Here is a 16,419-nt window from a genome sequence, read left to right as displayed (position 1 = left end):
AACCTTTCCTCTCTACTCACTGGTGAAGGAAATTGGGCAAAAGAACTATGAGAACTGGTGAGGATTTGCAGGACATATTGCCTACAGCTCTATAAAGAATGCAGCAGGCTTGCGCTGAAATGATAGATGACCAAAGTGTGAACAAATTAAGATAAACCTTCAAAAGATCAGAGCTGTTGAACAGCTGCATCCCATGGTCAGCTCTTTCTCAGAAAAAAGCCCCAAAAAACAAAACAAAAACGGGGAAAGGCAAAAAAAAAAAAAAAATTCATTATATGCAAACAGAGAAAAGAAAACTTGTATAGCCACATGATAAACAGATTCTGCATCAAAGAGCTCCAATCAATACTGATGGAGAGGAGAAAGAATGGAGTTACAGTTACTTACCCCCCAGTATAGTAAGGTCATATAAATGCATGGTCTGAAATACTGACAACACAGAAGGCTGAAAAGTGGGGACCAGGCACAAGAACAGTATAATGACTACTACTACTACTGACTACTATTACAAGAAAAAAAAACATTTTAGAGGCAAGTTCTAAAGACTTCGTTGCAGACAGGGAGATGTTACAGTGGTAAAACAAAGCTAACAAGTTATTAGAGAGAGAAAAATCAATCAACAGTGTAAGGCACAGTTAATCTCTTGGACTGCAAGAGGAATGAAGATTAGCAACAGGATGTTATTATTATGCTAGTTAGAAGGCTGCAAAAGCAACAATAACATGAAAGCATCAGCAAGAATAGGATGACACAAGGCAAAAGCAGATAAGATGCTGCACTAAAAGTACTAATGGTAAATGAGAACCAAACAAGAGATGACTGGGATAAGAAACAGGTGTTTACTATCACTATTCTGAGTTTTCAGCTACGTTTGCTAATCTGATAAACTTTGTTCATGGAATAGTGTACTGCAGGGATTTCATGAAGAACTACATAACACAAAGAAAAGAGGATTTACCCTGACTACAGTTGCTACCCTGCTTTGAATTGCTGAGCAGTTGATAAGTGATACGATAAAGTGAGGTCAGGACCACTCCCCAACCCTTACCTTTCCATGAGAAAGGAGCAATACCAGAGCACTCCAACCATCTGATTCAGTGGCATACGAATATTATTGATCAAATAGCACAGTCATGAGATCAAAGCAGACTAAACCAAAATGCCTGGAATCTCAAGTGTCCAAATTATTGAGACCTCTTTCTAAGTAATTAGGGCAACTTCTTTTATTTATGCAGAAATAAGATTAGAAATGAGGGATAATTAACAAATTGACAAAATCCTTAACTGTGTTCGCTCTGATTTTACTGAAAGGCCGATTTAGTGATATAAAATTTATGAAACTTTCCTTTCTTCTATGAGAGAATCACGACTAGCTCCTGTAAAACAAGTACATTCTGGATACACAGAACAACCTTCCAAAGGTAGTAGTTATATGATGAAATTGAGTTATTCTCTCAAATAATTCTCTTTTGAAAAAGGATTACAATACAGTCACCAAGAGTTTCTTACTTCCCTTCATAAAACACCTATTGATCTACCTCTGTGTTAGTGATCTTACATTCTCAATCTTTCCTGAAAGGAAATAAGCTAGTAGAAAATATAATTAACAACGACAGTATAAGACATGCTAAATTAAAGCAAAAGAACGTCTCTTTTACAGATGATTACAAGTTTCTCCTAAACTATTTGATCCTGATACTTGATACCTTTAGGAAAGGCCTTTCAACCACATGGTGAAGGTATTGGCTGAGTGCAAGAGCTAACGAACAATCACAGGTTCCAGCAGCTTTATTAATACTAAACCTAAGCTTTTCTGTACACAAGAACAGAAAGTAAGATTACAAAGATACGTAAGAAGAGATGGACACTGTTCTGTATTATGAGTTGGACACATTTAAACTTTTCTAAAGCAAACCTATTGATTTATGCTTCTGACAATGGTCCTTTTCAGGAAAAGCAATCGACAATAGACATGTTTTCAAAATAAAACCTGACTTCATGATCTCTCAAATCTAGTACATCTATACAGAGTAACAGATCTTCTACAAAGAAAGTCTGCAACCTGGGAAGATTAAGGAGTTGTAAAGGCTGAGGATTAAGCTTCCAGACAAGTGTAACAGAACACTACAGTATTAGAGGCAATACCAGAAGTTTGCAAACAGTTATGCAGCTTTTACTGTAAAGACTTCTTCTTTGGCATTTATAGCTCATATTAATTTTCTAATGATGGCATCTATATATGGGCAAAACCACTCCTGTGCTGGTATCTACAATAAGGCTTTTACCAGCACATAAATAAAGCCACAGAAATTTCACCCTTCAAAACAGACAATGTCACAGCAGCAAAACTGACTTCTTAAGAATTTAAGTCTTTTTTTCATGGGTGCAGATTACATTACCTTATTTCACAGTAAGATGGATATAAAAGACTGCCCTCTCAAATATTAACAGAAATTATATTCATAGATGCTCACAAAGGTGGGAGGAGTAGCTGATACACCAGATGGTTGTGCTGCCATTCAGAGGGACCTCAACAAACTGGAGAAATGGGCTGAGAGGAGCCTTGTGAAGTTCAGCAATGGGAAGAGGATAAGCCTACGCACTGTACAGGCTGGGTACTGACTGCTGGTGAGCAGCTTTGCAGAAAAACCTGGGGTCCTGGTGGACAACTTGAACATGAGCCAGCAATGTGCCCTTGCGGTAAAGATGGCCAACAAAATCCTGGGCTGCATGAGAATTTCTTCACTGTGAGAGTGACAGAGCACTGGAACAGGTTGCCCAGAGAGGTTGTGGAGGGATTCTCTAGAGATCTTCAAGGCCCACCTGGATGCAACCCTGTCTAACATGCTCTAGGTGACCCTGCTGAGTGGGGAGGTTGGACTAGATGATCTCCAGAGGTCCCTTCCAACCTTACTGATTCTGTGATTCTATGATTCTATGATTCTATGAGGCAGAGCATTCCAGGTAGGTTGAGGGAGGTGATCTATCCCCTCTACTCAGCACTGGTGAGATCGTATCTGTGGTGTTGTGTCCAGTTCTGGTCTCCTTAGTACAAAAAAGACATGGACTGACTGGAGTTAGACCAGTGAAGGGCCACAGAGGTGATTACGAGACTGGAGCATCTGTCAGACTAAGAGAGGCTGAGATAGCTGTGACTGTTCAGCCTGGAAAAGTGAAGGTTCAGGGAGGATTTTATCAATGCTTACATATATCTGACCGGGGGCGGGGGGATGTAAAGAGGACTGAGCCAGACTCTTCTCAGTGGTGTCCAGTGATAGCATAAGAGGCAATGAGCACAAAGTGAAGTACAGGAAATTCCATTTAAACACAAGAAAACATTTTTTTACTGTGAGGATGGTCAAACACTGGAACAGGTAACCCAGAGAGTTTGTGGAGTCTCTATCTCTGAGACACTCGAAACTTGGCTGGACACGGCCCTAAGCAACCTGCTCTACCTGAGCCTGCTTTCGGCAGGTTTTGGATTAGATGATCTTGAGAGGTCACTTCCAACCTCAACTATTCTGTGATTCTGTAAAGCTTCTGTGGTTAAGAATTGTTTTGCAAAACCTATGTTCCTTGATCTCATACCACTCTGTACCCAGAAGGGTTAAATGGAAAGCTCAGAGGAAGTACAGCTTAGGTAGTGCTCTGGCAGGGCACGTGAAAGCTAGAGGAGGAAGACTATGTGGGATACAAAGAGGGTAGACAATAGATACATACAAGGGAATGCAGGACAGGAGAGCCTGAGGGGTAGGTCACCTGCAGACTTCCCCAGCCTGCCTCCCCCAGCCAAACCAGGTCCTAAACCTTTTCTCACACAAACTGTGGTGATCTTCTGACTCCACACTGCCCTGTTTCTGCCTGATAAGCCAACTGAAAGCTTTTCATCTAAAAAGATTAGGGATTTTTTATTGCTGGGAAAGGCAGAGGGCCTTCACTTTGCTGTGCATGAGTTATCAGTGACCATACGGGACAGGAGAGACATATGGAGACATACAGAGGTAGGACCATGGCTGCCAGCAACGAGATTGCCTTTGCCTTCTGCAGACACACAGACTGTTCCACAAACATTTGAGCTAATTTAAGGCAGTAGCCCCACAATCCCATCCATCTTGGAGTGGTACTGCCACACATCTGAGGCTTTAATAAATTGCTTCATGAATGCACCATGGCAGAAAACTAACTCAGCAAAAAGATTTTAAAATGTCCTCCTGTTTAGTGCCATGAAGCAATGAAGTTCACTTGCATCAGAAAAACACCACTATCAGAAGGAAGAGATGTTTGACTGAAGAGCTAGAAATGGAGGAAAAGAGAAGGGAACAATATACATGGCCATGAATCTAATATCAGCTTAAATTCTAATGGAAACACATCCTGGGCATGTGTCCTATGTTCCCTCACTCTTGACCTGGAAAGTGGACTATGTTCCTTCTCCCTTGGCTTGCAAATCCATGCAACACATGAATCAGATTGATTCAGAACACTGTGTCCTGTCCACATAGCCTAGTACTATAGGCACAGCATTATGACTCGTAAGGTTAATTTCTGATGTGTGTGTAAAAGCAACCACAGAATATTTTTAAATATACTTAAAAGGAACTAGGCAACAGCTGTTTTCAAAACATAAATTGCTCTTTACCACATAGCAAAGCTTATTCAAATTGGAAGTTTCCAAGATCATCTGATTTATCAGCTGAAAAAAAGATAAAATCTAACTTTAAACTTTCTGCATAATAAATAGAATGCTTAAAAAGCATTCCTCATCTGGATGTAATCATCCTTAGATAATCATCAGATTTACGCGAGAACAAACCTACTGCACCATGCTATGCTCTTTTCTTTGTTAAGAATTTACCTTATGCTCTTCTGTTTCCTCACTGACAGGTTTTAGAGGTTATAAAATGGGTGTTTGAATCACATTGTGCCCAGGGCTGTGAATAATTCTCATTATGTTCTCAGAATACATCTTACTAGCTATCTCAGATGCATTCAGAAATAGATCTCAATTGCCAGAAATACTGTACCACAGCAGTGCATGTGCACTCTAAGGACAAATAGCAAAAACTGGACATTGTTCTTTCTATAACTGACAACTAGTGAATCCAGCTTTGCTCTGGCCTGCAACTTGTTTAAGAATAGAGTATTCAAAACATGAGAGAAGGAAGAATCAAACCAACAAGAATGAAACCTAATATTGTATATTTTTGAACTTACTCTATTTATTTCAAACTCAAACACTTGGAAAGTGCATGAAGATACTGGTCAGGTAATTCTCCTACTCTCTGTTCTTGTACTAGAGCTCTTTACTTGGACATCATCTTATGAAATAGAATATATTTCTTTTTTTTTTCAGTAGATTTTGTCCTTTTCCCACTTATCAGTACTGATTTTGTCCACTACTTTCAATACAGTTTCAAACTAATGCAGCTTTTTTTTTAACTGGTTACTTTTATCTTATAATAAAAAGGCAGTAATAATAAAAAGGCAATTAGAATTAAAAAAAGAACAGCGAAGATTAGCTCCTTCTGACTTTCTACTCTCTGTGCAATACACAAAAGTAATGGCAAAACACAAACAGTGGATACACAGAAATTACGTGACAGTATTTTAAAATACATATGTAAAACTCAGAAGACGATATGTGAAATTCTCAACAGAGATCAAATTAAATGCTTAAACTATTTAACCATTGCCACTTAATGAACGAGAAAAGCAGCTGAAATAAGGTCAATTAATATTAGCTCTTTAATACTAAAATCACTAAGCTTATCTGAAGATTTACATTTAGTTTTTAGAAAGATATTGAGGATGCGCAGCTCACATATGTGTCAGTGTTAGTTAAGGACATTCAATCTTATGGCAAGTGCTCAGCATCTTGTTAAATACTCTAGGGCACTGATTCAGGACACTTAAACAGGTATTAACGCCCATCTTTATTCAAATTAGCCTGATTTGCAAACTGTACCTCTGGCATGTGCATAGCTCCCATTAACTGGGCTGAACATTAACAGGGATGTTTCCCTGGGTTACAGTCTACACTACAACACAAAAAAGCTATACGCTATTACCAGTTCCTAGGAGGGCAGAAGAATTCAGCCACTAGTCTCAGTCTTTTAGAAAGCATGCAAACCAATAAGAACCATCTATCTTTCATTCTCATCATCAGTCTCTAAAATCATCACCTAAAATTGTCTCATATTGATTTTTAGACCTTTTCAACTTTAAAGATGTTTGAACTTGAACTACAGATAATAAACAACAATTTTGGCAATAAAGATGCTCCTCAGAACACACAGTTTTGGCATGTGATGTGCAATTCAGACATGAGCAAAGCAGAAGAAAGGGAAAAGAGAAGATTCCAGTATATCAAACATTGTTCCTTCATTTATAAAACAGAAAGAAAAGATCATATGACTACTTACTTGGTGACTGATCGTTTATTACCTTTCCTAATAAGTACAGCCAACATATTAGAGCAGGTTTATGAATGGGCCTGTGATTTTATATTGCACAATATTATCCCACAGCATAAGCTTTTGAATAACAGATCAACACTTTTATGCAGAATTGGCTTCAATTCCATTTGTAATACACACAAATTGCTTGTACCTGCACCTTCATTCAGTGTCACCTGCATGCACAAAATTTGAAATTGCAGCTCTGTAACACACTAGGACACAATCTGTGCAGACAGATTTTACATAGGCAAAATTTATCTGTACTGCGAATAGAGCAAATAAGAACAGTGTCTGCAAAGGTACACACCAGCATAAGTAAACAGAGCTGCACTGATTTACAACAGCTCAGTCCCAGCCCTTAAAAAAAATAAAAAATAAAAAAAAAATTGCCTGTATCTACCCTCCTAAATGCCAGAAGCATGCCTGGAAGTGAAACAATGTTTCTTTATAATTATAGCCTATTTATCATTCAGCAACTGAAATATGGCAGCTCCTAAAGAAACATTCCAATTCCAGAGCAAGCTATGAAACCACTGTTTTCCACTGAACCGTGTCTTAATTTGTTTTCTTTTTCTGATAGCCAATTACTCGTCACGTTTTGCACTACCAAGCCGATAATGAGCCAAGGTCTCGCAGTCCCAGCCATGCACAGGGTTTCGCTCGGAGTTAGCAGGCTGGATGAAAATGATTTCCTGCAAGCACAAGATGACACCTCTGTTAAGAGGGAGCCACCCGAAGCAGTGTTGTGCATTAGGCTGTGGGAGTGGCTAGCTGGACATCCACCAGCCTCTCAAAGTCAAGGATAGGATCACACATTTTTTCTTTTCCCTTCCTCCTCTTTCCTCCTGCTGCCAGCTGGTAGCTCTCCTGGCAAGCGTCCATCATATATTGCTGGATATTTTCAAGACTTTCAACACAGACGAATGGGAGGTGCTTCTCCCCTTTTCTAACTGACTGAATTGTTAAAGGCATGTAGGATATAACTGATTTTTTTAAAAAGCTTCCTTTCCTGACATAAACAGGCAATATTCCTTAATAGACTTTCTTAAGTTTTTACAGGATTGCTATTTTTAAATCTCAGGTCTGATTTGTTTGCCCAAAACCATATGGGTTTAATGATAGAAGGCAAATGACAGCACATATTATGGTTATTCAGGCATGCAGAGGATACAAATCCTTTTTAAGAGGTAAATGCAAAATAAGATCCAATACTTTGTGCCCTGTCAGAAGGGAAAAAGCATATATATGCAGTGACACATTAGACAACACTTGGTATGCTGCTAGAGAGTTAAAACTGAGCTGAAACTTTTAAAAAGGCCCATTAAAAAAAGCAAAATTCTTTACAAAGCATGAAAAGATAGAAGATTTTTTTTTTATTTTTAAAGATCATTTTAAAGGTTATTTAGAATTAGATTTCGTTTAGAATTATCTTCATTTAAAGTTTGATAGAAGGCATAAGACAAAGCCTTAAAGGAACCATGTAGAAGTATCAGTGCAAAACCTGTGGGCCACTAAAGTAAAATATTGAATAGGTGATAATGACTTCAAAGATAAGACCCACTGCTAGACTAGCCTTTTATTTATGTAATTTATGTAACTTATTTATTATTTATAAATATTAATATTAATAATAAATAATAAATATAAATAAATTCAATATTATTTAATAATAAATTTAATAAATACTTCAGCACTGGTGCTGAAGGTGAGATATTTTGTGTATTGCTATCATCATGTAAATTAATTGGCACAATATATTACACTTTTTTCATTCTATTTACATACTATGGCACACTATGATACAAAAGACAGAAGAGCTGAGCATTCAAGTTTCTACTCAATTACAGTTTAAAAAAAAATCTTTTTGTTCTCATCATGAACACAGAAGTCATTACGCAGAAGTAGGAGGAAAGTGGAGAGAGACACGAGGGAAAAACAAGCTGTTTATAGACACCTCTGCTCCAGCAAGGACTATCTATTGTGCAAAGACAGAGAATTTTTCTCCAACCAAGTTCAGTTCTTCAGCTCTAACATGTAAGTCACCAAAGACACCATGTCTACAACAAAATGAAATTTTAGTTCAAGTCCTGCCTCAGAAGCACATGTACTCCATCTGATAAGCACAAGGTGTATTCTGGACCCAAAATTTTCAATCAGTGACAGAAAAGTATACACTGAATAACAAAACAAGGAACAAAAGACCAATACAGTTGACAAAACATCTCATTATCCATGTAAACCTCAAAAAAATACAGTTAAAAGCACTCCTCCCTTGGGATTAGCGCTGTTAGCTTCCCACAGTGTAGCACAAAGCAAGGCTCCTTTGGGTCCATCAGTTGCTAAATGAAAGTAAACCCTGTTTAAATATATTATTTCAGGCTTCCAAGGATTTAAATGACATGACGCAAACCTTCAGGTACAGAACTGCAAGGAGAAAGCTCTATAGCTTCACGAAAGCGTGTTAGCATTAGGATCTCAGAAGAAGTATTACTATCCTTCCTTACTAGACACTTCAGGCATGTCGTTATAAATACATGTAAGAAAAAAATACTGCTAGCCTTTGAAATCTTAAATAACAGGAGCTACACTTTCATTTCCATTTAAAAGAAAAATGCCATTTTCACAGCTAGCTGAAATTGCAAACTTTTGCAAGTCTTGCTGTACCAGTAAATATGGAAAGCTGGAAAGCATTTGTGGCACTGTACTTTGGAACACCAGGCTGCTGGGCTCAACAAAACGTACATTTCTCTCTTCAAATTATTTTTTAATACTGTGCTTTACAGCACCCGACAGAGCAATAGCATCCGATACTAGAGAGGAGGCTTCAGCTTTTTTTGATACGCGTGTCAGAGAAGACGGCCGCGGCTGGCTGCATACTACCATTGCCACTGTGCTACATTCCCTAGGCGGTGAGGATGTGTGCCCATTCCACTAGCAGGTTTGCAGAGTGAAGCCCCAAAGAGAGAACATCATTTAAAAGCTGTTGTCCTGCCTGTGTAGAGATCTGCAAAGTATCAGGAGAACTGTTTGCTCATTATTCCCACTGTGACATGTAATTTTTAGCGTAGTTGACACCAAGACTAAAGTTCAGCAAACACACTGATTATTCCCTTAGGAGCCTGAGGGGGAAATTCACTCTGATTCTGTAGTAGCTCACAGAAACCTCAAATCGAAAAGACAAAAACACCTTCCCGCTTAAAAATTTCTTCCTAGAAGAAAAATAAAGCTATCGCAAAGCTCACAGTGTAAGAACACTGGTCTAATTTGGATCTCTTAGGAACATCAAGTATAAAAACATACCCATTAACAAAGAGCAGAGTTGTAACCCACTTGGTACTTCCAGTGCCGATTGGAGTAAGGCATGCACAGGCATTCGAGAAGCTTCTCGATGTAATCAGCTTTAACACGTATCTAATTTATGCTGGCCATCACCAGATCCAAGGAGCTGTCAATTTATCAGCGTACAGGGCTAACTCGAAGGGCGCAGCTTTTACCCCCAGACATAACTGAAGCAGTATTTACAATGGGAGGGTCTCCCTGATACAGAAAATCTCCAAGTAAAAGTTCACATCTACAGAAATGTATACCAGCATATACCCAGTAGGAAGAAACTACTGATAAAGAAGTTACTACTCCACACTGGAATCCAGACACAGTTTTATTTTGACTGAACATGTTGCCTCACATATATTTTTCCCATTCCCAGGGCAGGATGTACTACTTTCTGCTCATGGTATACTGGGATACACATGTGGGGAACAATGATGACATATGCCCCATTTGATACTTTGAGGTAAAAGATTTCTTAGCTCTTACAAACTATAAATTACAAATATGTCTTTTATTTTGAATGATACAGTGCTATCCAAAAAGCAGCTTCCACTATGTAGGAAAAAAGTATGAGTAGAGAACTAATAGAATATGGATTAAGCCAGATCACCTCTGCATCAAGACAATTTGAAACCTACCTATATGTGTGATTTCCATTTTGTTTAGTAAGTATAATAAATATAATTTTTGAAAAAAGATTATTCATCCTATGTAGTTTAGTTCAGAAAAAACTTTCATATTATTAGACCTATTGCTGTGATAATGACAACTTGCAGCTTGCTCGTTCAAAATGTGCTGTTCCAAATCTAAAAACTAGATTCTGGCTTTTAAACCTATGCCATTTAATTTATATTATTTAAAGTAATGAAACTTGAGACTGCTTATTACAAATAGCTATTATAACAAATACCAAAACAGCTCATACTAGTATTTAAAAATGCACAAATGTGTAAAAAACTAAAAGTCAGGAAATACAAGCTTAAATCAAAAAGCTCTTAAAGACAAGTGAAAGATCAGTCTCTTTTCCTAGTCTACTATATACTGTTATTTAATTAAACCACCACTAAACATAAATATCAATCACAACCAAGCAGAAGCATATCAGCTGTGTTATATTTTACTCCTGCTATGTAGATATGCAAAGAATGTTTACGGTAGAGATATCCAAAAGCATTTAGAGAATGTGCTCTTTAACTTGCACCTGATAATCAGTGAAACAGAATACATGCAAACAGAAATTGCATTTACATAATAACGGGAAATTATACAATAGGATAACCAACAGCCACTTAAGAATTTTACACTGCTATCCACATTAAATTAGTCTTCCTAAATATTATACCAAATTGGTGACTTTCCTGCCACTATATAACAGATTCCTTAAAAGGTCTTAATCCGCATGCTGGACCTGCAAGTGCAACAGAAGTGCAACTATGACTAAAAACAGTGGAAACATGAGACAGATTGACGTAGCTTTTGCTGCAAGCTGCATCGTTCACAAGATGACTACAGAGCAAAAGGATTCACGGGGAGGTGCACTGCACCACACAGCACGGCCAGGAGACTACCCTTTGCTGCACAGTAACACGCCACTGTTGGACGCTGAACACGTGAACTACACTGAACTATTCTGCTTCATGGGGAAGCCTTTACTGGTTGATCTGTGTTTCTTTCGTAGCTGTCTAAGTGCTCACTGTGTGGGAGTTAATTGTATTAGTTATCTTGTGTAATAACCTGACTAATTTTATACTTCAAAGCTATTAACCACCATACTGTACACGATCCACTGGAAAATGAATGAATTTAATCTGTCTGTTCAAATACAAAAGCAAACAAGAATAATCCTTTGTTTTATAACTTTTAAATAGATAACTTCTTAAATTTTTAATTTTGCTTAGAGTGTATCAGGGAGGTACTCGCTGAAACTCTTTAGGTAAGGTTAACTAGACACTTCTGTTAAAAATCCTTTATTATCTGAGATTTAAAAAATAACTCTGCTTAACTACAGCCCATATACCTAAAAATTGTATGTTTTTCTAAGGTTTGTAAAGCAACAAATTAAAGAAACTAGTTCAATAAATTATCCCTCGTGATTTCACAAGCTGTTCTCAATATTTGCAGCCACAGTTTGAAAACAGTATTAAAAAAAAAAAAAAAAAGGCAAATCTCAAAACTCATCCTGGGACGGATTTACCATGACATTTAGACACAGAAATAACTGTGGCGAACAGGAAAGAGAAAGGATAATAGGAATGCAAATATTTTTAGAAAAGACTTATAGGATTTACCTGTTGTAAATAGCCCTGTCAAATGGAACACTGACTTCTGCTGTTAGAACTCTGCATGACTTGCAAAGCAAAACCACTAAGATTTTACCACAATAAATGGGATGAAGCCTAAACGAGGAATCTTTTGCTTTCAAAGTTTCATATTCTATCAATTTTGAGGGGAAATTCATCTCTGTAAAAGAGAACTGTGAAAATTTTAAAAAGCAAAACTCTAAAATGGGCCCTAAGATTACTATGTAAAATATATAAGCTGATGAACAAAACAAGGCAATTAGATACATCACAGATATTGTTCATAACTGTTTCTCAGAGTGTATGTTGCTATTTCCACAGCACTGAATTTTTAAGGTATTAGCCAAGCATGCAGAATAATAAAATATTTTACACAAAACGAGACATTTCTATATCACAATCAAACAAGAAAATCTTGTTTTAGAGAGATTTTCTGAGTCACTCCTGAAAGCACTTATTAAAGTCACTGACGTGCCAACAAAAGAGTTACAGTACAAGCAAGTCTGGGTAAAATGAAGAATGTAAATTTAATAAATGCAGTACGTATCAAAGATTTTTTTCTCTCCCCATAGGACAAAATAAATCTTTGCATATGAAACAAATGACTAATGACAGGATTATCTTTAAAAGCAAGGGTATACTCATGTTTGTATGTTAAATCTGTGGGCAGAACCAAAACAGAGGTTGACGGGTTGAGGGGAGAAAGCTCTTCTTTCCATACATGCCCCTTAGGCCAGTCCGCAGTGTCAACAACGTGCCCCTTAGGCCAGCAGTGGCTTCCCCCAGTAACTCTGCTCCCCAGTGGCACGGCCCCCGGCTCCCGCCATCTGAGGCACAGGACTCAACAAAACCCCATTCCCTTTTCAAAAGGTTCTTCCCGAGCCTTTTGAAAGGGAACCACTGAAACTCAGATCGTAACAAGAGAAAGAGCAAGTTCTTTCAAAAATGCACAAAACAAAACCCAAAGCCCCCCCTACATGTGCATAGGCACAGCCGAAGCCAAAAAAGCTATGGAAATAAAACGTACAAATGATGATATACGTTCAGTATAAATTACCTCTTCTTTCACTTCCAACGTGGATGTGTCATCAGTGCCTACAAACTACCCATACTCTTACAAATGGCCCAACCACATTGTAGAAGCAGCAGTCAAGGACTGTTGTTGAGCTTGAGTATAATCACAATTTTTGCATTCTCTTCTATTTCTCATCCCACTTCATATTTTACTTCTCCCTCTACATGCCTGTCCCACAAACTAAAGATTTCACACTGACACTACATTAGTTTATTATAATAGAGCAGCACTCAGAGTCTTAATTTTAGACTACTTGCAAAGTAGGCATGACAAGATGGCTGGATTTTACACTGGCTCACATTTGGGAAGCTTGTTTCACATCCCCTTAAAAAAATTTTCCATAGGTTGTTTTGAAAAACATTTCTTGCAAAAAAAATCATATTCTGCAGGATCTAAACATGTTACATTATTCTCAAGAATATATAAAGTAAAATGCATCTAGCTTATACATTAGATTTCTGAATCTTTCTTCCACTAGTAATCTAATTCCAGACACAGACACATGTGAACATCTGTCAGTCAGTTTTAACATTTTGTTGTCTTAAGTGCACTACTTCAGCCATAAAGAACTCACCAGAAATATTCTTTCAAGTTGATCTTGAATGTCTTTCATTCCTGGAAAAGCAGCAACCCCTTGAATCATTTCTACAAAGATACAACCCACTCCCCTACAGAAGAAAAAAAGAAAGTATATAGTGTTAGAAAGATTTCTTTTACCTTAAACAGGCAACACAATCAATGCTTTTGTCTCCATCATCAAAATCACAATAATTTTCTATCAGCACAAGACTGAAGGAGGATTGTATGCCTTCAGTGAAAAACAACGCATGTATATGAACTCATCTCTTTTCAGGTGTTTGAAAGACTCGTGGAGACAGCAGGAATAAGGATGGCAGCAGCAGAGACCAGTAAAGGCCTGGTAACTGCTTTCCATCTGGGCGAGCACAAGCGCTTCCAAGCGCCATGCACACACTCCTGCCCCAAATGAGCCCTGGCCCCGCAGGATGGGCACTGAGAGCACAGCCCTGGCAGCAGCTGAACAGGCATGGGGGTACCCATCCTGCGAGGGCTCTGCATGGGGAAAATCTGGAAAAAAACGAGTGAGCAGCAAGGAAAAGGGCACAAAGCTCATGACAGCCACTAAACTAAGCTGTTGCCCAAGTGCAGAAGACTCCTGGGCTGAGCTTGCTTGGGCTTTCTTCTCCCCTCTCCCCACACACAGCTTTTGGGGGGCTGTTGACTCCATCCCCAGAGGCACTGAGCAGCCACTGACTTCCTCTCCTCCCATCTCCCTTCTCTCCATTAGCTACAGCCACCTTGTTACAGCGCCGCTCCTCACTCTCTCACAAAAGGTACTTTACATGGGTCCTCCTCACCCCACTCCCTAAAGAGCCACTGCAGGAAATACTGGGTACTCAGAGGAAAGAAATATCTGAGAAACACAAACTACAGCACAAAGAACGGATTCTTAAGACTTGAAAGTTTCTGCAGCTCTTTGGCTCTACAGATGACCTGTGGATTTCCTGCTCCTAGGAGCAAAATAAATTACAAACTCATTTGCTTCTTTTCTGGATGAAAAGTGCACAAAAGGTACTTGCTCCTTCAGCAAAAATTATTTTAAGAGAAATCACCTCCCTTAGCTGCCAGCAGAAAGCAGGATTTGATTGTATGTTTTAGCTCAATTAAATTGTTCTAAACATACACAGCTTCTGCATGCAAACTTGTACGCATGCTATATAACTGTGTCTCTGCAAGTGATCACACAAAAAATATCTTCACTCAAAACAAATACAACAACTCAAAATACAGATCAGAATGAACCACGAATTCCCAAGGCTAGTTACAGCACCATCATTACCTTAAATTGTGAGGTTTTGTCCTTTAAATCAGAAAATTCCAGTCATAATTTCTCATTTAACTTTGGTTTTAGAAGTAATCTATTTGGAATGTAATAATTACATACCTTATCATTGCTTATTCATCATGATGATGCACTCAGAAAGTAGCATTTAATTTTAGGGGAGTGGGTGCATATATTGGTGAGGAAGTGGTTCTGGAGTAAAAACACCTAATGAAAATAGATGGCATGTTTTCATCAAGGCCAGGGCTGAATATTTATACACACCACTTAACTAAGGTGATTGGCACTCAACCCATGCTTTACTCATTTCTGAATGCTTTGACCACTACTGAATAATGAAGCAATTTTATGTTTAAGGACAAGGAGAGCTGATAATCAAACTTGAAAGATAAAATCAAACATACATCACAGTTTTTTTCACATTCCCAAGCCTAAACACATTAAGCCAAGATTCTCCTTAGCCAATGAAAAGCAAAGCAGAACTTTGGAAAGCACAGCTCTCACATATCCAATTTTAGATGAATTCTGGTGCTTATAGAAGGGAGAGGTTAAAATTTATGTTCCATATGCTTCTGCTACCCACTGAAGGAACTGAATTGATTAAACTGTCATTCATCATTCACTCTGGTTAGTGCTTCATTAGGCATTGAAAGGCACAATACATCTTAGTCAAATATTTATAAACAATAGCAAGATCTCAGGCAAGAAAAGATTTCAGACAGGAGCCATTTATTCAAGATGAGAAATAAAACTACTGAATTTGGTCTACAGAAAAGATGATCAGAGTTCTATTCTTGCAACCAGAAAACAGGCATTTGATTAAATTAGCTCATCATTTTATAACATTGCAGCTGTATGGAGAGAACCTTATGCTAGTCAGTGAACAGAAATATTGTAGACAGTAGATGGTGTATATGATCACCAGAGGTCCCTTCCAGTCTCAACCATTCTGTGATTTTGGCAGATAATTTTATATTCTGTTTCACAAACTCTATTTACAATATTTTCCATTTTTAGTAGATCTGATGCAAATCTAAAGAGAAAATCAAGTAAGAACTGTGAATACCACCACTGAAGGACTGTTCTCTGCTTGGAAAAAGAGTCCTATTAAGTGTCTTGAAAACTTGTACAGCCTAGTGTTTTTTTCAGTTACAATCTGAAATGAGGTGAAAGTGCACTGGGGTTCAAAGAATAGCTAATACAAAAATCAAATGGTTATTAAAATCACTGAGGAGAAAGATACAAACAAGCTCTGAGGTTTAAGCTGGAAGACTGCTGTTCAACTCTGGCACATTTGAAAACTAACCATATGCTTGGTTTCCAAGTTTCAGGCACTCAACTCAGCATTTTGAGGAGTAAGCCCATAGGAAAAAAGATTAAATAGATATTAAAAAA

General features: G+C 38.0%; 1 protein-coding gene across 7 annotated transcripts in view; it reads right to left on the bottom strand.

Moving 5' to 3' along the window:
• Positions 1-16,419, bottom strand: part of CDK14 (cyclin dependent kinase 14) — a 335,131-nt gene that overhangs the window by 120,459 nt on the left and 198,253 nt on the right. For all 7 annotated transcript variants that reach the window (XM_062569095.1, XM_062569097.1, XM_062569096.1 and 4 more), the window contains one exon: positions 13,738-13,831. In XM_062569095.1, the coding sequence (XP_062425079.1) occupies positions 13,738-13,831 (94 nt within the window). The remainder of the gene's footprint in view (positions 1-13,737; positions 13,832-16,419) is intronic.

Source organism: Rhea pennata, chromosome 2 (assembly GCF_028389875.1).
Source record: "Rhea pennata isolate bPtePen1 chromosome 2, bPtePen1.pri, whole genome shotgun sequence".
Taxonomy (NCBI): Eukaryota; Metazoa; Chordata; class Aves; order Rheiformes; family Rheidae; genus Rhea; species Rhea pennata.
This window is presented reverse-complemented; position numbering and strand designations above follow the sequence as displayed.